Consider the following 26,002-nt stretch of genomic DNA (forward strand, 5'->3'; position numbering starts at 1 on the left):
ACCAACTTCTTTTTTTTTCTTAAAAGTATGGTAATTACTGTTTAATGAGGAGGATATCATTGTAAATATACTGTGCTGTGACCGTTAGTATATATTTAATTAATTGTCCTTTAGTGAACTTTGCATCCAATTCGCTTGTTATTACTGTAAAAGCGATGCGAGGCATTGTATCATCATACTGTGAATGTTGATCATCTCGCACAGATATCCCATCTATATCAACTTTTATTGAGAACCATTTTACACTATAACGTGTTATTTACTCCGGTATATATATAAATACGATGACGGCGACTTACCTCGACGGCGGTAGCGGGTAATGTGACAGCGAGAGGTACACCAGGGTGTTCTGGATCTGTGGGGCAACGCTCCAGCGGGGCCCCCAGCCAGCCGGTGACGGCGGGCGAAGCTCCGGGCGCTGCGCCCGCTCCCGTACCGCCCTGCATGCGACGTAACTGCTTCGCCATGCGACCTTTCCATGTCTTGTTCTTGGGGGATGACGGCAGCGTCGGTGTTGGTGGACCTGGTTGTTATATACGTTTAGTAATTACTTGGTAATACGCGTTAATGGGAGCGCTGATTCTATTACCTTATTCATATTGTGATCCATATGGCATTGTATACAGTGACCACTTGTGTAGGTCACTAATGAATGTTAAAAGAGCACAATTTGATAGAAACTACAATCAGACTAAACCGTTATCTTCCTTTAACATTAAGGCTACGCGAGTTCCTAATCTGCCTTGATCTGATCTGTCTTCTCAGTGCTCAAAATTTAATATTGGACTATCGCATTATATTATATTATATTCATTTCTATTGTTGCGAAGATTTAAAGAACTAATTCAAATTGTAATTTCGAGATATTTACATTATTTAAATAGCTTGATGGCAGTAACTCTGACATTATTATTCTTCCTGCAATAAAAAACAGTTTTGTAGAATCGTCTAAAATGTGACAAAGCGTCAGCGTTTTTAAAAATCGAAATCGGTTTGAGCGTCTACCATGCTTGTGCCGGTGCGATCGGCTGACTCATTTTATATTGCACCAACAAATTCTTATACATATAGATATGTTGCAGGGTAGTTAAATATATCTAATAATTTTGTCAAAATTACACGTAATTTTATTATAATAAACGTAGAAAACTATATTAAATAAATAAACTATCCATCGAGGTGATAAGGTAATGAATACAACGCAGTACGATGTGTACTTCACCTTTACCAATCACGTGTTAAGGTCTGCATGCAGTTCTGAACAAATAGTTCATTTAAGATAGATGATATAGATAAAGCGAGCATGGCTTGCGTGACTACAATTATTAAACCTGGTATTTCACCGCCGACCGTAATTAGACGTTCGCATTGCTACCGTTACTAATGCAGTTTTATATCTAAACTTCTTACATAATATTCTTCTCCATGGACATAGTATATATATTTGACCATGCTATACACATATGTACACGTTAATGTAAAGAATGTACAACATAAAGAGTATTGTGTATGCACTGTCAGTGCTGCCATTCAGAGCGCGATCTTTGCTTCAATCCAAAGAGCGAAATTCAATTTAAACTCGACTTTATTGCTATAGATCTACAAACTAAATTCGTCCTTTATTTAGTCGATGATGTGATTATCTTTTTGTCTGTGGTCAAACTACGGCCATATCATTTGATAAATCAACAGTACGTAGGAACATTTTAGTGTAGATTGGGGAGGTGAAAAAAATTATTCTACAACACCTTACGACGTAAAGTCTAAATCACTTTTAATTATGGAGAATAGTAATTTAAGCCTGTCTAATCATGTTAGTCGATAGACACCTACTGTATGGCATAGGCCTTCACCAAAGATCGCCGCGACGAGCGCACTGGTCTGGTCTTGCACTCCCCGCGTCCATCGTCTTCCCACGGACAACTATGTCATCTGCTCATTTAGCAGGAGGCCTATCCAAGCCGGGTTTCCAGGCTCGTGGTAACAACTCGAGACACTTGACTCCAACGGCTGCTATTATAATTTTGGCCTATATAGCCACTTCAAACAAGCAATTCTGCGACACACGTCGGTAACTTTGCTACTTCTATTTATCTTCTCTTTCAGTCTCTCATGTAAACTTCGAGCATGCAAATTATGAGCAAGAGTTAAAATAGGTATTACCGGTGGGCGATCTATTCCTTGTGATTTTCTTGCTGCGCTGCGGCGGTAGCGGCGAGGGGCAGTCTGGCTGTGCGGTGACGTTGGCAGAAGCGGGCGCAGGAGTGGAAGAGGGCGCGGTAGTGTTAGAGGCGGGCGAGGTGCCGAGGGCAGAGGGTGCGGCCTCCGCCGGTGGGGGCTCCGCGGAGTGACGCCTCAGCGCCTCCAGCCAACGCTGAGCATCAGCTGCGCCTTCCGCCTGTCATTTACATTTAACATGTAAATATTAACATCATCAGTAAGATTCATCACGTTATATATCTGTATGAGTTCCGCAAGTGTCACCTGCAGGAGTAGCTCCGCGCCGGCGGCGGTGGTGACGCGCACGACGTGTTTGCGCTTGGTGTAGTCGTCGGCGAGCGCGGCCAGCGAGTAGCGCACGTCCAGCGCGTCGCGCGACCCGCTCTCCGTGCCAGCGCCCGTGCCGCCCGCCGCGCCCGGGCTCTGCGAAAGAAAATTGCAAATTGTTTAGTTTCAGCCGTTGGACAACCAATTGGCCTCGTCAGAATTGTAGCCAAGTAATAGCAACCAGCCGAATCGAAATCGAAGTTCAGCTCTTTTGGGCGCCCTTGAATCGGAATGCTTCATTTGCACATTCAGGCCTGCCCATGTTTTGTTTTATAATTTTATATCTCCCGAGAATTTCAGTTCCATGAGTTCCATGTTCAATTAAGCTATATAAGTTGAAAAAAATATGAGAGCCGTTAACGTCAATCGATTACCGAATGATATAATGGTACGGATTTTTTCCCTTGCAATCAGTTAAATTCGTCAAAAGCAGTGCTATGTAAGATGAGATATCGGATTTTGTGTTGCAAGGAAAAAATTTAAGGTTAGACATGAGTTTGCAATGAGACATCGAAAAAAACATTTTGATTTGACAGCAAAACGTACGTGTTAAACAAGAACTAGTATCGGTCGGTATGTCTGTGAATATGCATAACACGATACGCTTTACTGGATCCTTAAATTACCATACGATGCGAGTACGACGACCAACTGATGGTAAATAACAAGGGCCGCCCATAATTTTGTGATATTACACAAGAAAGTACCTTTTAATAGACTTGTAGCTTTAATAATAAACACCCCTTCAAATTCCTCTGTAGTTTGACAATATAAACACTTGCTTCAGAGGTAATTTTTAATTGCTGCCGGAATGCTACAATGATGCGATCGACGAATACGACTAGCTAATAAAAACTGTGCAATAACGATACACTCGCTTTTCACTTTGTTTACAATGTCTTTTCTATTTTCGCCACAACTAAACAATTACGGGCGCAGCACGTGAATAGAGTCCATCAATCGTCGACCGACTTCTTCAATAGTTTTCAATACGTCGCGACAGAGTATGCTTGCAGTAGGGCCCGCCATCTTGCATTTTTACAAATTTATTTTTATTTACCGCCGCAACTATTTGTTTTCATTCTGTACAGCGAAAGTTTTTAGAAAGTTTATTTAGTACAAATAGATTATGCGGCTGTGAACTTACGTGTGTACTGGTGTTATAGTATTTATGTATTTGAAGTACAACGACCGAACGGTAATGTCATGAAGCGAGATTGGAAACCTACACCGACCGGAATGTTTCTTTTTAAATATTCTAGTCCGTTTTCTTTTGAACCGGTGCCAGAGCTTTGATTCGCCAACGCGGTAATTATTATTACGCTATTGGAATAAAAGATGACATTGCTAACGGAAACGATAACGACGCCGGTTTGTTACGGAATTATTTAAGATTTATCTTATGTTTAAACAAAATCACTCATCTGTGTCAACTCGAATGCGACGTTCGAAGACAAATTCATCAAGCCGAGGAGCGTGCATTAACCATTTACATTCCAACGTGACACATAAAAAAAACATAATAATAAAGGGATTGCTTTCAAATGTTATAGTTAGAAACGAAAAGTAACATTGACGAAAATCGATTAAAAGCAAGCTAAAAATAGTAGTCGATTAAGCGGCAAGATCGAGAACAATTTCACGGCTACAGCTTAAAACAATATACACGAACGGCTTCACGCTCTTCGTCGAAATTAGAATGATCACCGTTTAGCTTCAGACAGCTCGTGCGAACCGAATGGCTCACGGAACTGAAATAAAAACGTCTCGCCTCGCTTTCACCCCCTAATTATGGGCATTAGCTTACCAAAACGACTAAAACGACTGCGATTAACTGTGTTTTGTTTTCGGCTTTATTATCTTTTAGAGGTATTAATCAAACTACTAGCTGAGAACGGTGTAACTGGGATGCAAACAAAAAAATAACAATTGATCGGAGTTTACAGCATTCAGTTTAAAGTAACCATACATTATTTGATAGTGATGGTAGGTTATACTGCTTATTATATAACTATTATACATAGTTAAATATTGCTTATACTTTGCTTACTTAAAATGATTAAAAATAAACATTAATACAGATTCAGTTATATGATTAATTTTAATTTATATATACATTTATTGTTAATTGTTAAATTTGTAATAAGTTAACCATATATTTGATAAGGTTAAGTACTGCCAGTCGAATGATACGTAAAGATCAGACGTTGGCTATTTATCTTGTTCCTGTTTTAAACGGTTAACGTTACGTTACCGTATATGGCGTAGTTCGCTTCTGTGCGCGAATTAATTCACGCCTATGCGAGACCCGCTATTGTCGAAAATGGTCACGATTAATCGACGATCGGATAAGGAGAAAGGAGTTGATCAAGTGCAGCTTGTTTATTATAACTTTAAATCAATGCTGCACTAATGATTCACGCTTATAAAATCAATAATAGTTGACATCGGATGAAGTTAACTAGTAATACTGAATTTATTTTTTTCCTTAGTCTAAAATGTTGAAAGATACCGAAGACAATGTTCATCGCTTTGGCAAATGAAAATGAACAACTAGATTTTTTAATGAATTGTTATGTGTGTACGTAATTGTATGAGTTTTATTTTTAAACAAAGTTGGCAAACATCAAAAATATTTCAAAAAATTGACATACAAAGATTTGTAAATACAATAGAATTTGTTTAACTAATACATATACTTTTCTTAATTCATAAATACTTGTAACACCTAAGAAACCTATAATTTACAACAGTCAAGGTTGTCGATAGGAACAACACACGGTAAAACTGAAACTGTTTAAGGAAGTCGAAGGTCGTATTTACATAAATTACTATTGAGTGACAACAGTCAAAGGCGGCCTCAATACCGAAATTCTTGTTAATATTTATTTTTCGTGCTCCTAGGCGTTAATAGCTGAGCGTTCAATACACAGGTAAATTTAGTTTTTTATCGCGTGTTTTTATATAAAATATATATAGTAAGGGTATATGTTTACTTTTGTTTAAAATATTTAAAACTTTTCTCATTCCAAAATTAAAACGTATGAAATTGAAAAAATGATAGTTTGCTAATATTATAAGTGTATTCCAATTTAAAGGAATAAAATAAGCTATTTAATATTGTGTACAAAATAACCGTGACACATTTCCACGCAAAAGTTAAAAGACGTTATCTTGACGAGTGTTGATTGGACGTAAGATAGAAAAACATCGAGGTACTTAAACAATTTGCGAGAATTGCGGCATCCTGGTGGAGGCAGCAATCCCTGCCTACGCCGTTGTGCGCGAGCCGACGCCGCGTCTTCGCACGTGTTTACGAGTTTAGATTAAGTTCATTTTCTTCGTGTCTATTAGGTTCGTAACTCACTTCGTCAATTAGTGATTCGGTCGCGTTTTACCGACGCTCCGAAATCGATCCGCGCTACTTTCCTTAGCGCAACATTTAACTCACAACAATAATGGTATTCCTATAGCAATCACCAGTAACATGGCATGCGAAGAAATTCTATTAATTTTAATTGAATTTGAAATAGCGTAGCTGTACGATCTGTGATTGTAGACTTTCAAAATGTTATTTTTAATTTTGGCCTACTTTTATGACCTGCATTAGTTTTAACATATTATTCTTGTCATTTTTAAAAAAAATAACGTAACATTGTTTGTACGATACGACTTAGAAAACTACACTACCTCAACATCATCATATCAGCAGATTGACGCCAAATGCAAAGCACAGGCCTTCCCACAAAAATAGCTTCAACTATTTCTTTTAAATCAGTAATTCCCACAATTATTTAAAAAAAATAGCCACAATAGATTACAAAAAGATTGAATGTACCGGCGCCAACATTGTGTCACGTGCGACAAATATTCATTTTCTGTGACAAGCGCGAGGAAAGTGACCCGCTGATACAGATACCGATTTCGGGCGCCGCGAACTGCGTTTCGGAAAAAAAGTCGCACGCGTGCAGCCCGCGGCGTTTATTAACCGCTCGTGTGTCGATATCATCTCGGCACGCCGCTTTGATTATGTGAGAAAACAGACGTGCTTTCAAATAGACTCTAAAATCACGAGCGCGAGATAAGAATCGGACTATGCCACCTGACACGCTTTCCATCAAATGTTGAGCCTATTAATATTTAGTTTTCTTTTAAATGCACCAGCAGGCCTGAGCAAAGTGTAACAGCTCCAATAATTAACTTTCGGAGATTGTGAAAATTATTGAATATTTAGTGTTTAGTAACATTACAGATTTAGATTATTTAATTGCACGAAATTTTTATGTATTTTACAAATAATAAGACGTTTTTTACAGCGTCGGATCTATATTTATGGCATTAATTAATCTGGCTTCTAGTTATGAACATAAGTTGTGTAGTAAAATTACAATAAAAAATAAAAATGAAAGACTAATTTAATTTTTATACTAGAAAATGTTGAAACGTGTAAGGGCCACTTTGCAGTGCCATGGGCCCTGCGCCGACATTCAGTCCAGGAATGTGTTTCTGAACTGAACAATCAGTTTAATTAGTGATTCTGTTTGGCGTTTGATGCTGGCGTGGTGGTTGATTCTATTTAAGTTGCCTCTATCAAGGGAAACTTACCACAGTAAAGTTTAAGTAATTATACAGAGAACGTAACTAGGTCAATTAACTTAAATATAAACGGCAGTAGAGGCCCTCTTCGAACAATAATAAATTTACAATGCGTTGCAAGTTGGTAGAATCGCTTGCATTTACTTCTAAAACGCAAGTTATGGGGATAAGTTTTGTAAGAAAACGTAATTGTTTCTGTCATCATGGAAATTATTTAGGAGGTCTAATGGTTTGTAAATGTACAAGTATTAGGAAAATTTGAGAGAGAACAAACATTAGTGAAATGTGAATTTATTAACTGAAGGAAAATCACATTTTAACGACTTTGTAATCCGTCAGGGTAATAAATTGTCGTTAAGATATTCCAATAGAACAGTAATTGTAGACGCGAATGTCCTTTATATGTAATAGGAGATGAACCTTGGAGGAGACCGGCAAATGTCACTTAATCTAAGTCAAGGGAACACAGAGAGGAGTTAAATCCATGAAACGCTGACCGTCGGGAGCGCATAAAAGACCCTTTCACAATAGACGTGTGGCATTGGAACCGAACGACGTGATGGAAATCAAACAGTATTACAAGTGTCCATTTTGACAGTTTATTTATTTTTTTTCGTTGTCCGAAGCTCATCATCCCGTCACATGCTGTCAACTGGTGATGCAAAAGCATCACTCACATTTAAAAAAATACTGATTTCTCTATGACCTTGGTCTCATTATAAATGTAATAAATACGACTACATACATTCAGACCGGGATTTAGTTTATTTTTTAGTATAAAATTCTTGTAGTGGTAAACAGCTGTTAATTAGCTAGGAAATAGATTAAATTTTCAATAAGTGTTGTAAGGTCTAAAAAGATGCTTTTGATGCATTTGAAATATAAAAAATAACAGTAAAATTGAGGCTCAAGTTCAGCATGAAGTGAGAAGATATTTCAATATAAAATAGGTATATTATTTTATAGCTGAGAAGTTTATAAAAGAAAGCCTTGTAATTGTAATTATTGTAAAACGTAGGCTATCGTGCGGAAATCTGTTTCGCTGCGGTTAAACTAAACGAGTAATATAAACCCGAGAGACGACGTCGATACGTCCGCCACTGTATACATAAACATTCGCCGCAAGAATAAAAAGCTTTACGAGATTAAACGCAGAGCTAAAAACTCACCAATATATCTGTGTACCAGAACGTCATGGCTTGGCTGGAGTCCATTGGCGTCAAAGTTGAGCGCGGTGACGCCTCGTGGTCATTGTCAACGCTCGGCATCGGCGATCGCACAATAGTGCAATTGTTTACAACCACTTTAGCTAACACAATTATACCTGGTCACTAAACCGTCAATAATTGTCACACGAATCCGATGAATGCAACATCCCAGTGTAATGTCGATCGCGTAAACAGATAGCTGTTCAAATTTTATTTCACGTTTTATGCATCACGTATATTTTGAGCGCGTGGATTGAATAATGCACGAATAAAGACGTCTGAGATGTGTAAGACGTGGAAGCGAAATAAATGTGGGAGAAGCGCGGATGCGTCGGCTGCGGGCGGGCGACGCGCGCGCACGCCTGAAGGACTCTGGCGCGCGCTGAGTCTGCGCAGAGAAAGTGTCCGCAGACTCCGCGCCGTCTGCCAACACGTCGTTTTCACGGTTCGGAAATTGATAGTCTTTTCCGGACGACTTGCTGGCTACAATGGGGACAACTCGATTTTTTGTCTCCTGTTCTTTGAACGTTTATTTTCATTTTTCAAAATTAATTAAGTTCACTTCTTCGAACTCACAAAGAAACTAGTTTTATTTCTTCCAGTAATTTTATCGTTATAAATATATGTAGTAAAAATAATTTTTCTTCTATTAATATTTCAACACATCGTTGATAATTTGAGCTGAGGTGTATTTTGTCGGTCAATAGAAACGGTCGCAAGCTGCGTTGCTTGATTTGAGTGTTGATTATCCTTATCGTGTCAGCACAATGGCCTGTAAATAGGCTTCGCGGATGTCATAAAATGCGATTTGCAAATGCGCTGAGTATGTAATCTCAATTCGTCATATCTTTCATTATACCAATAGAACTTGGTTATTTCTTTTAAAAGTTGAGATTTGGATATATTATATATATACATACCTTCTCGTTCCCGTATAACGTTTATTTTTTTGCCTGCCTATAATTAAATAAATAAAACTGATGTTCAAACAGCGAAAGTTATGCTCCTGTCGGATATTTGCAATATGCAGGACAGTAAATTTGCGGATGTGAAATTTCCGGACGCTTCCCGCGCTCATTTCCTTTGTCGCTAGTTTCCATCGGAAACTCTGAGATGCACTAAGTGCTTTTATCACTAGGCTTTATTGAAACGAGTTTTCCGTTATATTTTAAAATTCATCGTTTTTCTTAAAGAAGTAAAATTTTTGTTTGTCTATTGATTTGAAAGTAAATGACGGTGTATTTCTGCTGATCGTATGCGTCATCAAAGTATAACTTTGCTAAGATTTGGCTACTTAAAAAAATGCGCGTGACTCATTCGAACAGTTTTTGTATTTGTCATTACCGATTGCTGAATACTATCATCGAGGGTACTTATCTTATTCTTACCTATTACTATTGTTAGTTACACAAAAAACTCTAAGTATCAAAGACTGTTAGTAAAATACAAAAAAGTGAAATTCCTAAATTATCGATTATCACCATGAGCGCGTTCTTCAACTATTCTAACTGTTAAGTGCCTGTGACTAAACAAAGCTTTCTTGCTTTGTAAATGGTTAATTCTTTTTATTGGCACAGACCTCTGTAGCAGAATTTTACTCTCACTAGCGATGAGGTGATTTTCATAAATATCTTCTCATGGTTTGCAGGTGATCGTAGAATAATACGCGAATTTATATAAAGATATTATTAAATAAATTATCGTTTATTGAAATAACTTATTGACACTTTAAGTCATTCGCATTACAGTGATGAGTGTCACTATGTGGTAAAGGGCATTTTAAAGTGTGAATCTATACGAAAACGAGAAAGTTGATTATCGGCAGGTTGCTATTGAGATTTAAAACAATCCAATAGTTATTGTATCAAGAACGTTCATAGTTAACATAGGTTTCATATCCTAAAATTGGATTCGCGAATAAATCACTGTAGTGATTCATCATAATTGCATTATCATCATCGTGCCAGCGCCGAAATGATATAATTTGCAAAGCGAAAGCTAAAATCACGAAACGTTATTAACATGAAGCGTTAAATCTATCACTGGGTTGCACTTTTGTCACTTAAGCGTGATCGATGATCTAACAGCCAGCCGATCCGCACGTCAATCCCGACGAGTGCACTTCAACCGTTTTCGTAATGCACTTCTAGTTTACGTAACATATGAACGATACTAAAAAGTAGCGCCGTTTTTTTGATTGACAGCTCGTATAGTGACTAAGTGACGATAAACAATGTAAGCGTTGCCTCCACCAGATGAGTCATCTGCGTCTTGACCGATTTTATAAAATAAGTTGGATCTTGATTACAGAGAACTACGTTGATAGAGTTGCCTTTTTATAAATCTCGTACTGAGAAGAGTTTTTTAAATCTTTATGATATTTTATGTTCATAACGTGAATACGTAAATCCGGATTAAGTTTTGTAATGATTAAAAATTATTCAAAACATAAACAAGGACAGGGTTTAAACTAACAGACGTGGACTTTGGAAACACTTTTTGATTGTTGGATGATGTCCTGTTCTGTTAAACGTTGTCGCTCTAACTGTTTCTTTCAACTCTTAGATACGGAATCCTCGAAATAAAATGTCTATCATACAATAAAATGATAAAATTTTTGAAATCGCCAATATTAGTATATTACTAATCGCTTTTATCTACTTTACGTCAATGGTTTATGTTATGTTTGTCACAAGTATAACAAAAAATATATGTCTTTTATTTTAACAATGTTATTATATTGTAAATAGGTGAAAGCTTTTTAATATTATATCACTAAAAATAATTTTAATATTTTTAGTGTGATGTTATTATGAATCTGTGGTTCCATTGCTCTGCAACCGCAATATTACTGGCGGACCTTGCTACATTATTTGGTAATAACCAACTCATACTTGCGCAATCGTATAGAAAGTTTCCGTAGCTCCACTGTCTAATGAGGGGTATTTTAACAGATAGCGGCAGATAAGGACTATAAATTACAACAAAATCTTTCTGATAATGACACAGTGGTAAGTTACAGCGCACATCTATAATTAACTAATATGAAACTATTATTATAACATGCGACCCACGCGGTTTGGTAACAATCCACCTGTGTGTTCGATCAATGAAATTAATATATTCCAGGGCAAGACAAGCTCCTTGATAGTCCAAATCATAATTCAAAATTTGAAAATTTTGCGAGACAATATTAACAGGTATTCAAAAAAGATATTATTTTTTTTACCGAAAATTATCTTTTTTGAAAAATTATGTAAATAAAAATACAAAAGTGTGTATTAAATATAAATATTAAAAATTAAATACATTTATTTTATTTCACCTAAATGCTGATTAGTTAATACACATCGCAATAATTTATTAAAATATTGTAGCACAAAAATTTAAAGTAAACACGATTACATTTATAGAAAGCTACAAATAATTCTGATATAATCGATGCACGCGCACCAAAAATCTGAGTGTACACAAGGGATTTCCCCGGTGTATACATTACACTTGTATGTTGGAGATTTAGTTTACGCGAATGAAAATTGCGACCGCTTCACATGAACCACAGATTCGTACTATGCAAAACAAATACATGGTTTGAAAGGTGCCATTGCTGTAAAACAGCAACTCATTGTATTCCGGTTGGAGATCACTGCTGTTAAAATTACGGAATTAATGAGATGCACCATGCTTCAATGCCATAATCGCTATTGTATCGCGCTGCTAAAACATAGTAGTTACAACTATGCATTAACCCCGTTTCTCTTGTTACGAACTAGTTTAAAAGTATATAAATATTCCTATACTACATATGTATATTGGCTAGATGTTTAGGTAATTAAAATAATGTTATTTCAAATACTTTTATTATGCAAAATAATGAGGCAGGTGATTTTAGAACACGTCAACAGTTGTAAAGTAAATTAAAGATGCGTTTACATATGGTTATTTTTGTACTTAGCGCAAGTAATAAGGTAATTTTAACCAAAAAGAGTAGCATAAAAACAAAATGTAAACTGTTTTAACTTTTAAAAACGAGATCAGCAGAAACATCTAATGAGATCATACCATATTACGTCAGATCCGGACGTCACCGCATCGTATCGGGGTCAGATGTTGATACAATCGTGTTTACAACCCATTTAAGTCTATATGTATACAAATGAAAGCAGATAAGACGGAGAGGTATTGACCTGTCCCGTTTGCTATAATCGACTGTAGGCGGCTGCGATAAGTTTTTTGAAGGCTGTCGATTTCAGTTGATTTTAATTAGGTCACTGGGTGTAGTGCTTGGCGGGTTGCCATTAGACAACTTGAACTACAGCTGAAGCCTAGGCTTAAGTTATATTGGTCAACAGCCTCTTATGAAGCGTTCAAAACGGTTTAAAGTGTCACAGAACGAGGTTTTTCATAACAAGTTAATATCAATAAGTGAAATTCAAGAACTTAAGCATTATTTATAACACTGGATGGTATTATTGAATGTTTTTCCTAGCAAAACAAACAAACACACATATAAATATATATGTCTGCTGCTGTATAGATAGGTCGGTGTCTTTTACAAGTAAGATAATAGGACAATAATAACTAGACATTAGACTGAATTAAAAATTTAACCCATATCCATATTTATCATTATATAATGATAGTTTCACCCTGTAAGAGCATTTGTGATTTCGTTAAACCGGCCATCGTCTAAATCAATAGAAATGTTACACCAACAATATATTCCATTATCGAATACACGATTCAAAAATTACCATAACTTTATAAAAAAAGTTCCGAAGGGAATCAGTAAATCTGTATTATTACATATACGTACAGGATGCTTTCATATACGTAATGAGGATCGTTTGACGGTCTCGTAAGTTCGGACGGTTGGTAAAATTGCGGTTCGAGTCTACGCTTCATCGGCGGCTGCTGGCCATGAAACTTGCGAACTGGAAAATGCCTTAACGTTCCAGTGAACTGGGATACACACTCAGACAACACGCCGCACACCTCGCAGCGCTCGCACAGAAGGCGCTTTTTAAACCTAATGCATGATTTTAAATTAAGAATTTACACAGATTATAAAATCCGATAAACAATCGTGTTAATGATCTGAGATTCGTTTTATTGTGGAACACATATATTATATCAGTATGTGTTCTTTACAAACACGATAAATATACATTACATCAGCGGTGGTCAGCCTTTTTCGAAGCAAGTACGTAGTGAAAATTTTTATACCGCGGTGGGCGTGTCGCTTTTATTTTTTAGGCCACATCGGCAATAGAACAATTACATAATTATGTTTTATTATTTTGCAAATTGCGCTTCTTGTTTACAGATTTGGTGTAGTATATTCAAATTATTATTGAATTCAACGAAACTATTAGTACTTCATAATTATTTTCATATTGTTAATAAAAGTAAAAAAAATTGTATTTTTAAATTATTTAGTAATTTGGAAATATGCAGTTGGCGCATTACAGAACTAGTTTGAGTACAGGGTTGGCCACCAACTCACCACACCCACATAGTTATTATTTAGCCGGTACATCGGACCGTATACAATTTCATAAAATATTTTTAATGTAAAATACGAAAGAGCGATAAAAAGTTTCAGTGACAAAAAAACCATTTTACTTATTTACTGTCAGATACGAGTACTGATAATAAACAAATGAATCAATGAATTTAACGATTATATCCGACACCTGTGTAACACGACGGCCTATTGTCCTCCATATCGATCCGTGAGCGTATAAAAATCACTAACATTCAACACGGCCGGTTTCGTGTTCCGTTTGCATTGCTGCCGACGCACGCATGAATCACGGACCGGGGCGCTTTCGATCACAATAAATATGCAATTAGCCATAGAAAGTAAACCATAATAATTGGCAAACGCCTGCCGGTATATTCGCCCGCCGAGCGGATCCGACGCGGAAACAAATGAGACCTGGAAGAGACTGGACGCGGACGCGATTGTTTCGAAGCGTAGTCGCAGCGAAAGTAAAAGTCATCTTATCTGATGACTAATGCTAATCTATCTTATTTGGTAACGACCGTTATAAGTCTACTCAATGGCCTGTATTGCATCGATGTGTAAACGGTTGCGTTATTATGAAATAGCTCTATAGATATTACTATGCCTGTAATAGTTCGAAGACGCTAATAAATTACTGCATTTTGATAAATAAAAAACTGTTAAATAGAGTATATTTAAGAAAAATAGCGGATGTTTAAAGTTTTTTTGTGAATCGCGCCTAAGAAAAGTATGAATACGCGCAATCATTCCATGCGTTGTCCAGAATTTCGTTTAACAAAACGTAGGTCAACATTGCACAAATATGAATTGTCTATATAATTTAGCTTAATGTTTGAGATAAGTAAGTTATACTTTTTTTTAAACTACAAAATTAGAAACACCTTTGTCGGCATCTGTGTACGGTATAATATACTTTCATCTATTATCCTGTAATAAATTTTAGAAGATTATTAAATAAAAACTTGTAAAAATAATAAAAAAATAAAAATTGCCAACAAATAAGAGTTCAACATGATCGTATTTTTTTCCAAATTGGGCTCTTCTGGCATCTTCCCAAGTGGTCACTATAAATTCCTATGTAGACCATAATAAAAAATCATTACTTAACAGTCGTATTTTTATATTGGTATTTATTTGTTAAATAAAAAAAAAGATTTACAATCAATTACTTGTTACAAGATTTATATAATCTTTTATACATACCTCTTGTACATCGCTTTTTTGGTGATTATTTCTGGAATGTTTTTTGGTTACATAGGTGGTATTCACATCAACAATTTTGAAATTTCCAGAGGTACTACACCTTAAGCCACATTAAGTGACTCCCGCATTAGTACAATTTCATAATAACTTCGCAAAACAAATAGCGCTTAACGGAGTTCATTGCAATAATTAAATATAATATTTGCTATCTACACATTCATGCGGGTAGTTTACTTTTGAAATGTTATATACGCAATCGATTGCTCTAATGTTTGCATTGAGTTGTAGTGGATTTAGATCCGCGTGAGTTGTCTATGCAATGAGGTCGTTCACCCCGGCAGCGCGGACGACGTGCGTATGCGCATACATGAGCGATTGTGGGATAAGCGTGCGAGTGACGGCCATATGCCGATTCGCGGTTTCCGTTGTACGGATATTATCCACACTGTCAACTTTCACGTGTTAACCAACATCTTTTGTGTATGTGAAGAAAAAGTAATTACTAAATAAAGAACTAGATGGATACAAAACTGAATTTTGAGTTCTTACTCCATATTTTAACTAAAAGATGTAGTTATAACATTTGTTAATCCTTTTTCCAAGTTATTAAAAGTAAGATTTCATTCATAACGAGCTGCTTTGTCGGACCTCGTTGTATCAAAAGTAACTGGCATGTCATATTTAAACGAAATATACGTGCGATCTAATATAATATAATAACAAATTGATGAACAATTTAATAATGGAACATAAACGACGGATGAAGTATATAATAAATGAGAGAAGCGGTAGCGTTATGTTTACTAACCGGGATATCTAATTTTAGAAAAGGAAAAGGATAGTGTTCTTAGTATTTTCCTTGTACTTTTTCCTTTTTTCTATCCATAAAACTATTCCTTGGCTCAAGATATGAAATAATAGATAAATTGGTTAAGCCGTTCTCGAGATTTTGTTTGAAAATTAGTTTTTATTTCCACAGGGCGCTTGGTTGTTAGTTATTGAAACCTTTATTTTTCACGAAAAAGTCTAAAGCTTTTACACAATTTTGTATCCATTTCCGGTTATATACCGTGATAACTCGGAAATATTTAGTTATTCTATTAAAATGCAACTGGCTAATAAGTTCTGGTAGTAGAAAGTCTGCGGGAAAGATAAACGATAGTATAAAAGGAATTTTAATGTATAGTAATTCGGATTTTGAAATCGCCCCATTTTACTATATTATTACGTTATTTATTATTTTGATTGATGTCACTGAATTCAATGATTTGAACAATGACTGACAGCAAATAAGCTATACATTTACATCCATTAAAAATTTAACACCAATAACTAAACACTCTGTATATTAGTTGACGCGCAATAAAAACAAATACAGATCGAGTTACGTTTCGTCGGCTTGCAAAGTGCGTGAATGCAAGCGAACATTCGCATCGGCCCGACGACACTCAGTCTGGCCGCGCCGGCAAAGTGGCGGCCATGTGCGCGTGCAGTCATTGCCCACACATTAGTATCGTAACACATGAATAAAATTATTTAATTTTAATTTAATTTATTTTCTCCACCAAAACTCACATATGAAATACTTGTATTCTAAATAAATATGTCATTTGGCGATTGTAAGGTATAAACCCCAATTTTTAATACCTCTACAAAGAGAAACATCATAAATTACTGTCGGATTCGTTGTTTTAAATTTTGCGTGATTTAATTTATTGAAACGATGTTTGTAAGTCTACAAATATCATTTAAAGAGTTTATTTTAAATATTAAAGAGATTGTTAGAAGATGTATCTAAGTAAACAAAGTATATATTACTAGATTTCTTTGATTTTTCTTAAAAGTGGTTACGAACGATTTACGGGGTGGTTGGTCTTAGATGTAAAAGCTTTACAAGTATAGTTCATTTCTAACAAAAAGCTTTATAGTTTTTATACCTATTTCTAATCACTCTGTATAAAATGATGACTGTGAAATATTTAAGTCTTTTCTATTGGAAATCGACAGACCGATAGCTTTTATCAGCAGTCTATAGGGACAGATCGTAAACAATAATTTTGATATATAGTAATCAAAATTTTGGAAATAATTTTTCTTATTATGTTATCACTACGTAACTTATTTCTGACTATATATTTTTTTGAGAAGTGTATACTATGCATTTATTTACGACAAATGAGCTATAATTTATTCCTTAAAAGCCTTTTCACCTTTTACCAACAAACCTGTACATTTAAAATTGAGTGCATTAAATAAAATCTTTCGCTTAGTTTGTCGGGGGCCTTAAACGCCTTATTTGCTTACTTGTGCATTTGCAGGGAGTTGAGTGCGTCGTTGTTGCGACGTAATTACGTGCCGCAGTGTGCGTTGCGCTCGTACGTCAATTATTGGAAGCACCCTAATGGGATATCTATACGTGAAGGTTCGCGTGCACTTTCGATGCGGGCGAGCGCGGCCAGCTGTGTTGCAAGTATGCGGCGCCCGTGTACCGTGTCTCTGTTACGCTGAATGGCCACAAATAAACGCCTTAAGATAAAGAAATATATGCTTTGACTGATAAAAATAGAAACGTTACATACATTACTATGCAATTAAACACGGTTCAACTTTTAAATTATTAAATATAAAGGATGATTGTTTATAATTTTGTGTATAAACGCTTTAAAAGGATTTATTCATCAGCAAAAAAATTTAGAGCTCCTATACCCATTTCTAACCTGCGTTACTAACCTACCATTTCTAAAAATGCGACAGGCTAATAGCTTTTGGTAATGAAAAGTCTGCAGGGATATTAAAAAAATAATTAATTCTATTATGTGTAATCCGAATTCTGTAAATGCTTTTTTGACTATGTTATCAATATCCCAAAGCTTTTCCTTCTTTAACTTTTATTTGGTTATAATATGAAAAAGGTAATAATCCCACAAGATAGGAAATCTGTTTTTGAAAAGATTTATAGTTACAAATTTTTTTGATCTATTTAGACATTTCACCGTTGATGCCAAGGTAGCATAAACACTGCACTGTGCGAAATTTTGATTTTAAAATTCTGTGTAGTTTTGTACTGCAAAGGGATGGCATGTACCAATTATTCATCTTATCACCAATGTGAGATAAAAAATTTACTCTGGCGTCAACAATAATTTTTATATTTTGTTAAGTGTGATAATAAACTCGACAGAGGTACAGTGGGTCTATCGGAAAAAAATGATTGATTATTCGTTTACATGCAGCAATCTTCGTCCCACTCGCATTCGAATGTTAAAAGGGCAATCGTTAGGAGTTTTATCAAAACTTTTATCAATAATTATCAGTCAATGTTAAAACGTGAAAGTCGATAATGGAATGTTTTTGAATGGAAGCGATAATCAAATTTTATAAATAAAGGAATTTTCAAAGCCCACTCGATACATTCGATATCTAAGTGCAATTAACGAAAATCGGTGGCCCACACGCGCTGTCCACATCAAATTGATAGATCTAATGGCTTTTTGTTTGCCGCGACCCACTTATTTACCTTAATAATCAATTTATACATGCATGATCGATTAAATTCATTGTGAAATGAGAAAGTGCAGTTAGAGATATATTGTCGTTTCCCTGTAATTTATTTCAACACAGTTTTTATTTTATAGAGTTTATTATAATACAAGTGATATAGCGTTCAAATGATAATACTCCGTGTTAATTTATTATTACTAGTTCGAATTCAAATTGAGACATCAAGGCAGTCGCTGCGATTGCTTGGGTCAATCACGATTTGTAGTAAATAGTCTGTAATAGTGTACAACAGGGTTTTATTTTTCTCACTGCCACACGCTAAACTCATATATTAATTTAAAATCAAACGTTATTATCCCTATCTTAATCTCTTAACATCGATCTAAAGATAACATAACATTTATCTCGGAATGTTGACTTGGTAGATCTACGACTAAAAAGGAACGTAGACATTCCACCGTAGGCGACTAGACAGTCATTAATGCGTAGAGGTCCGTTCGTAGAGCGCAATGTGGTGTACAAAGGATTTGGATTCCGCTGCCCTAAGCAATTGGTCATTTCACGCTCAATGCGCCTGTTACCGTCCTTCGTTCCGACTAATACAAGTCATTGGCGAGTCGATAATGACGACAGTGTTGTATACATATAACACATAAAGAGTTTTCACAAAGAGAAACTTTATTACAAAATAAATTGGAAGTTATATAGATATTTCTTTAATAATCTGCGCTAAATTACCTTTATTTTAGGTATGAATTGAACACCATTGTTGAATGTTTCTTTTTATACCATACAGTGACAACTTGGTACAGTCTATGTAGCTTTTTGAGGCAGCTTACATAATATAGTATATTAAAACCATGGCAAAATATTCAGGATAAATCCAGGCAATCATAGTCTCTATGGTCAGATACAATATTACTGCAAACAACAAAATTCTGGAACATTATACGAAAAACGGAAAATCGGACCGTGGCTTGAATAAAAATATTATTATATTATTTATTTCCACCTTTTCTGATTTCATTGTTTGTCTTATGGACTCTGGCTTGAATAAAAATATTAATCTATTATTTATTTCCACCTTTTGTGTTTTATATCATTGTTTGTGTTATATTGCAATTCAATTTCAGTAGTAGATATTTTGGATCAGATAATTTCCTAATATAAAAATAAGTATATGGATAATGCTCGCCATGTTCCAGTTCTTAAATAGAAGTAAGAAGATTTTAACCTTGGGAGTCCCAAGAAAGCGTACACTAAAGAAACATTCTTTTCAAGTGAATGCTAAAATTAATTTTTTCATGACAAAGTGTGTCAATAATCCTGTCTAGGGTTCTCGAATAACTTTGGATCGTTTGAAAGGCTAATGAAAATTTTTGACAAGAATCAACTTTGGAGCAATCATCATGTCGTAATCTGATATAAATACTTTTCTCAAATAAATCTCAGCGATAAAGGCTTGAATCCATTTAGTTAACAATTTTTTTTCTTATATCTTGTATATTAAATCTGATGAATCACAACTTGAACAATCATTTTCTACCGTACCGCGTTAATACTTTGAGAGGTAATTTGAACTTGGAATGATTCATATCGATATAAGACACTTGCGGTCGGTAAAAAACACACTGCGTTGTTGTAATAACAATTCAACATGATTTCATATTATATTAAAAGAAATATGAAATATTTTTTGATAATAGCAAATTAAAGTGAAATAATCAACACTACGCTAATATAAACATTTCTAGCTTCTTAAAATCTTTCTAATCTTCTAAACGAATAATTTTTATGATGATAAAGAACAACGATTAATGAAAAACAAAGAAGAACTATGAATGCGTAAACATTCCGGCGAGCCGCTTTTGTACATTATTTTAAAAATTTATGATTATAAACAATGCGCTAATGTGAAAAGTTGGCTAGTTTCGATGTTAAGCGCCTATAAATCTCTTACTCTTGCTCGATAATAAATCTGACTGTTTACTGGCCATTAATGAAATTCATTCAGCGAGCTCGTGTCCTTGAGGTGCAGTGCGACGATATTTCGTCACATACATTACGACAGATTATGTAATAATTTCGGATGTATCAAGATATATAGTGGATAGTGTGTGTCACTCCCTGGAACTAGAATACGCTCCGCGCGATACTAAAGCGTTTCTCGTGTTAAGAAACACTCCGCGGGCTGGCAAATGATCGTCTATAAAATGTGGTATGTGAGTAATGTTTTGTTTACCAGGGCAGGGGCACCGGCGTTGCGAAATGAATTTAAATTTCGACTACGCACCCGTGTCGAAATCTACGCAACCGCCAAAAAAAACGATCAATTAGATGCTATTGTTTTGAACTAAATGTTTAAAACAGATTATTTATGTGAAACATTAAAAGAATCATAAAACTATTGTCAAAAGCACTTTGTTTAAATTGTTGAATGCGTGACAAGATTATTTTTTATTGATTTATAATTACGCACATAAATTAGGACTAAAGAATTTGTATTAAGTAAAATATTATAAGAGTATTTGTATTAAAATATTTTTTTGTCTCTTACAAATTACTGGTCATTGGATATAAAGTAAGGGTTCATTTGAGAAACACATTACTAAGCACTAGGGCTCTCCCCTTTCATGTTCTCGTATCACACGCATAACTAGATCTAAGGAACGAGATGTGTCAATTAGAACGATGTTCGCTTAATGTTTTTATGTTACATTTTCTAGACATAACTGTGCGCCCCAGGCGCAGGCGATATTGTCATTTGGCTTAACAAACCGACAGTTGGTTTAGTGCATTAATCACATACTTTTTTTGCGACCGCACGTATCGATAATATCTTTACGATCATAAAAAGTTAACTATGTGAGAACGATTAAAGGTATGTGATGCGGAATGGGAGTGAAGTTTGTTCAATGGACCGAGTTGAACACGAAGACATTTAACAATTAGGATTGAAGATCGATTAAATCCGGTCGGCCATGTTACGCACGGGCCCTGGCACTAGCAAGCGCAAAGTAAGCAAACTTAAACGCCGTAGCGTCACGTACGATCTTATAAGATCTAAAGACTAACATTTTAGAAATCTTCATATTCATGTACTCGCTTCGGCAGTACATGCACTAAAATTGGAACGACACAGAGAAGATTAACATGGTCCCTGCGCAAAGATGACGCGCAAAATCGTGAAGCTATGAATTCAAATAACTAATAAAAACAGCTGTTTACAGTCAAATGTAGGTCAAAACCAGCGAGATATCTAACGTGACCGAGAGTTCCTGCCTTCCTCTTGGCTTGGTTAGGAGAGGCTGCGGTCGCGACCTCTGGCGACTTCTCGTTGTTTATGGCGCGCTGTGCTGTATCAGGCTCCCATATGTCACATATTAAACGGCAATGAAACTGTTACCTTTTCCTTTATTTAGAAAAAATTAATATTAATTTACATAACAACGCATTAACTGTATCCCGGGAGATCCTGAGAAATTACCGTTACGTTCGTTATAAATATCATAATATTTGACAAAAAAAACTCTATTTCTTTCTATATAACACGATTATTACTATTACCGTTTTGTTATATATGTGTAGTTAAATATAATAATATAAATCAATATTTCAACTAACACATTGCACAGCTATCATTCACCATCATTTTAGCTCGAGATTTCGCCACCCTAGATTTCGTAGGAGGAGAGAAGCTGGACATTTGTCATTCTTAGTACTCCTAGCTCGGCCGTTAAAATGATAGCCACTCCCGGAAGGAACAGCAGCGCTGCCTAGGCCCGGGTGCCTGGTCTTTTTGTCTATCATATCGAATGTGTTTGGGAGATACTGTTGTCTATCGTTCGTGGATATTTTTCCCTTAGCCAACTAGCCATAAGGCTACCATGGGACGAGAGGGTTGAGAATGTTTTATGCGCCATAGTTTTTCTAATACTAGTGTGATTAAATCAAACAATAGTTAAAAGTTTTATCGGGTGTTTCCCAGTTCCAAGTTTAGTCAGTCCTTGTAAATGTGACCGCATTGAAGTGTTGATTATGCATAACATTTAATGATAGTCATAATTAACTATGAATTCATATAACATTATGTGTATTACGATACATGTCTTATAAATTTACGACGGGAATGTAATCAAGACAATAGAGAGTCTATTGTTATTATGAAATGATCTATATTTATAGCATTTTTATTACATAATCTACAGTGCAAAACTCTTACCGCTCACAAATCAAGCCATGTAACATCTAACATTGGTATTTCGTAACAAAGAAGCGAACAGTACCGTCGAAGTCTCCTGCGCTTCATATAATAATATAGTTTCTATTTCACGACTCAAGGATGAATTATTGCGTGGCGCAGGATCGATTTGCAGGTGGGTCACGCGCCGCCGCCATGGCGTCACATCCTCGAACAATTGGCCACGACGATTAATAAAAATATAGCGTCTCCGAGGCAAAGCTATGTTCGGTATTGGATGGGGGCTTTTGACGCACACTTGACGGCCCGAAGTCCAACGTCGACATAATCAGTCCCGGAAAATTGAATCAAAAGAATTTGGACAAAGAAAAACTTGTTCGAATTTTACTTTGCTTGAAAGCTTTTGCTTTGATTTTTGCATCGGCCCTTAAAGTGCCATTACTTTTATTAAAAGGAACTGCCAATGTTGATATGAATTACATATTCGTTATTTATAACTACATCTTTTTGGAGAAGGACGTTTTGTACTTTGCATTTGAAAGGTTTGACTGAATCATTATAATGTAATTTCCTTTAGGCAACAGATCGCGTACAAGCATTGATATATATTAGTTTATTCTTCATTAGCTGTTCACCGTCTGCTTCGCAAATTTAATGAAAGTGCCCTCAACCTCCAATTTTGTGAAATCTGCACGGTGAATATTACGACAAAATTTGAAGTCTCTAAACCTTATGTGAAAAAATTCTATAAATGAATTAAAATAACGCATTGAAAATATCTAGCAATAAGTTATATTTGTCGTTTGACGCTATCATAGTAACTTAGTAGTGTTGATGGGCATTCATCAATACACAAAGGACCCACACAGATGTCACCTGTCGTGGTTGGCAGGCTCCATCTCTAGTTATCAGGCCGTCATCGCCCGCCCATTATGCGCGGGCTGACGCGGCCTCAACGGCTTGTCGAGGCCATGCGTGTTCCCAGCCATTCTTAACCTATCGATTGTAGTTAAGCACTGTTGTAAGTAGTATTGTTTTTTTTTTTCTATAATGGTTAGTTGTTCAATTGTAGACAGCGTTGGGCGTGATGACTTAACACTCATCTGACGTTCTCAAGGCTAAATACTACATTCTGAAAGCTATGCAATTAACTATTATATTAAGTTGCAACATAATTATTTATTAAAAGTTATCTTGAAAGACTATGCGGCCAAAGTACCTCTCACATTTTATTTATCTTACATCTGCATAATAATCAATGATCACGTATATTTTAAAACTGTTACTTCCGGTCTTATTGGAATTCTTTGTAAGAAAGCCTATGTCCAGCGGTTGACGTCCTGTGGCTGAAAAGATGTGACGATGATGTATAATGTAATTATATTTATATTGTAACTCTTTTGGTACAAACGAAATTTCTGTTTGATTACATTCTACAAGCCTTTTTTTGGTTTTACACGACGTCGATGTTGAAATGTTTGACAGTTAGGGATAGGTGTTATAACTTACTCTGTGGTTTGTATGGGAATATAAGTGTTATAGTTTACCATTTCGCCATTATTCCATTTTTCCTCTTCTTAAAAACATTCCCCCTGCTTTAAGGAAAATATGAAAATAATAGACGTATTTGTTGGACCGCTCTCGAGTTATACGGTAGACAAAATATTTTCGACCCATTAGTATTTACATCAAAAATAAGTAACGGGTACTATATTAACGAAAAATGTATATAATACGAAAGAGTAAGCCAATAGTTACGAACCGTGACTGCCAATAGGTTCAGGTTCGATACCCGGAAGGCAGGAGCACTTATTGTGATTCATTTGACATTACTACTGCTTACGGTGAAGGAAAACATTGTGAGATTAAATCTCCGTAAGATATGTTACATGCACGAATTCGCATCGGGCCTGTCATGAGAGGAAGCTGTCCAAGCAGGAACAAAACATTGCCAGGTTGATAGCACGATATCGACAAAAGTAACTTTGCGTTAAAAAAACCGAAAAAATTAAAATAGGAACAATGATACGGAAACCCAATTCTCTGCTTTTTTTCTGATAAATGTATTTTTGGCATAAACAAGGCAGCCATGATAAACGACCGCTACCCGTGAGCATCAAATATCAACGTGTTGGACTTAACAGGGCATGCTCCGTTTAAGGCTATATTAGAAGCGTGCCTCGCGTACACGAAGACGACATTTTGCGACGGCGTATAAAGATTACACTCGGCTAAATACCACTGTAAATACTGGGCTTGAATGTTAATTGTTCTATGGAAAATTTGAGAAGCGTATATGTAAAAAGGAAAATATTGTTTTTTTTATTTTTAAATATTTGGCAATAGAGAGGCTCTTTTGTTGTGAGTTTTTGTTGTAATTTCCTGTACAGCGGAGTGTGCAGTAGAGGAAAACCAAACGTTTCCCGAATTGTGTAAGACAGAGCACCGCGGTCACGCTATTGGGTCGGCTGTGTGCCCTGTCATTAAATCTTTAGACCATAATGCAATACAAGAAACCGCTTTCTTCGTTCAGTCATTGTGATGTAAGGTACGCGGCCGTCAACGATCAAAACAATCGCTTTCACTGCTGCGGCGGCGTACCGATTTTTTGTAGACACTCCTATATCTGAATTGAAGTTGGATACGAAAAGTTACTTGATTTTCTGGCCATTCGTGTGATAGCAGAGTGTTGTAATAAGAAGCGAATCAGGTAAAATCGGGGCACAAATTTAAGTTTTATCAGGTATTATAGTGAATTGTGATAGTAAGACAAATACACTATTTTATAGGAAAAATATTTATATAAAATAAATAATATTTTAACACTCTATGCTGCTATAAGTTACATTGCAAGTTAGAAGAGTATAGATCTAAATATGCCTTCTTAAACTAGTTCCCACCTTTTCGTAGCGGAGGACAAAATAACCATGGCCTGCCCCGCGATGAAACAAGAGGAGCCATGGCAGACTTGAGGCGCAGGGCTTGCAAGAGCGAGCGAAGCGTAAGCGAAGACGTTTTGCTCATATAAACAAAACAAGATCAAAAGCCGGAGTATTCGAATACTATTAATAAAAGCCTCAAACTAATGGCCTATCTTAGAAACGAAAAAATTACTTCATCAAAGTCACTTAATAAACTTTAACAAAAATATATTTGCACAGAGATAATCCCATTCAACGCCGCAATAGCACGAGGACGTTGACCTTTTCAACAAAG

General features: G+C 35.8%; 1 protein-coding gene and 1 non-coding gene across 5 annotated transcripts in view; one reads left to right on the plus strand and one right to left on the minus strand.

Annotated features, from left to right (window-relative positions):
- The window catches only part of LOC137930661 (rho GTPase-activating protein 23-like), a 399,966-nt gene that overhangs the window by 7,326 nt on the left and 366,638 nt on the right, over nucleotides 1-26,002 (minus strand). For all 4 annotated transcript variants that reach the window (XM_068773995.1, XM_068773994.1, XM_068773993.1 and 1 more), the window contains 3 exons: nucleotides 2,485-2,643; nucleotides 2,164-2,398; nucleotides 300-523 (listed from right to left, as the gene is read on the minus strand). In XM_068773995.1, coding sequence (XP_068630096.1) covers nucleotides 300-523; nucleotides 2,164-2,398; nucleotides 2,485-2,643 — 618 coding nt within the window. The remainder of the gene's footprint in view (nucleotides 1-299; nucleotides 524-2,163; nucleotides 2,399-2,484; nucleotides 2,644-26,002) is intronic.
- Nucleotides 21,684-21,790, plus strand: LOC137930703 (U6 spliceosomal RNA). The gene has a single exon (XR_011108912.1). It is a non-coding gene; the product is annotated as a U6 spliceosomal RNA (small nuclear RNA).

This window comes from Battus philenor, unplaced genomic scaffold (assembly GCF_028537555.1).
Source record: "Battus philenor isolate CCGP_79_NKW_IND1 unplaced genomic scaffold, ilBatPhil1.0.hap1 SCAF_6, whole genome shotgun sequence".
Taxonomy (NCBI): domain Eukaryota; kingdom Metazoa; phylum Arthropoda; class Insecta; order Lepidoptera; family Papilionidae; genus Battus; species Battus philenor.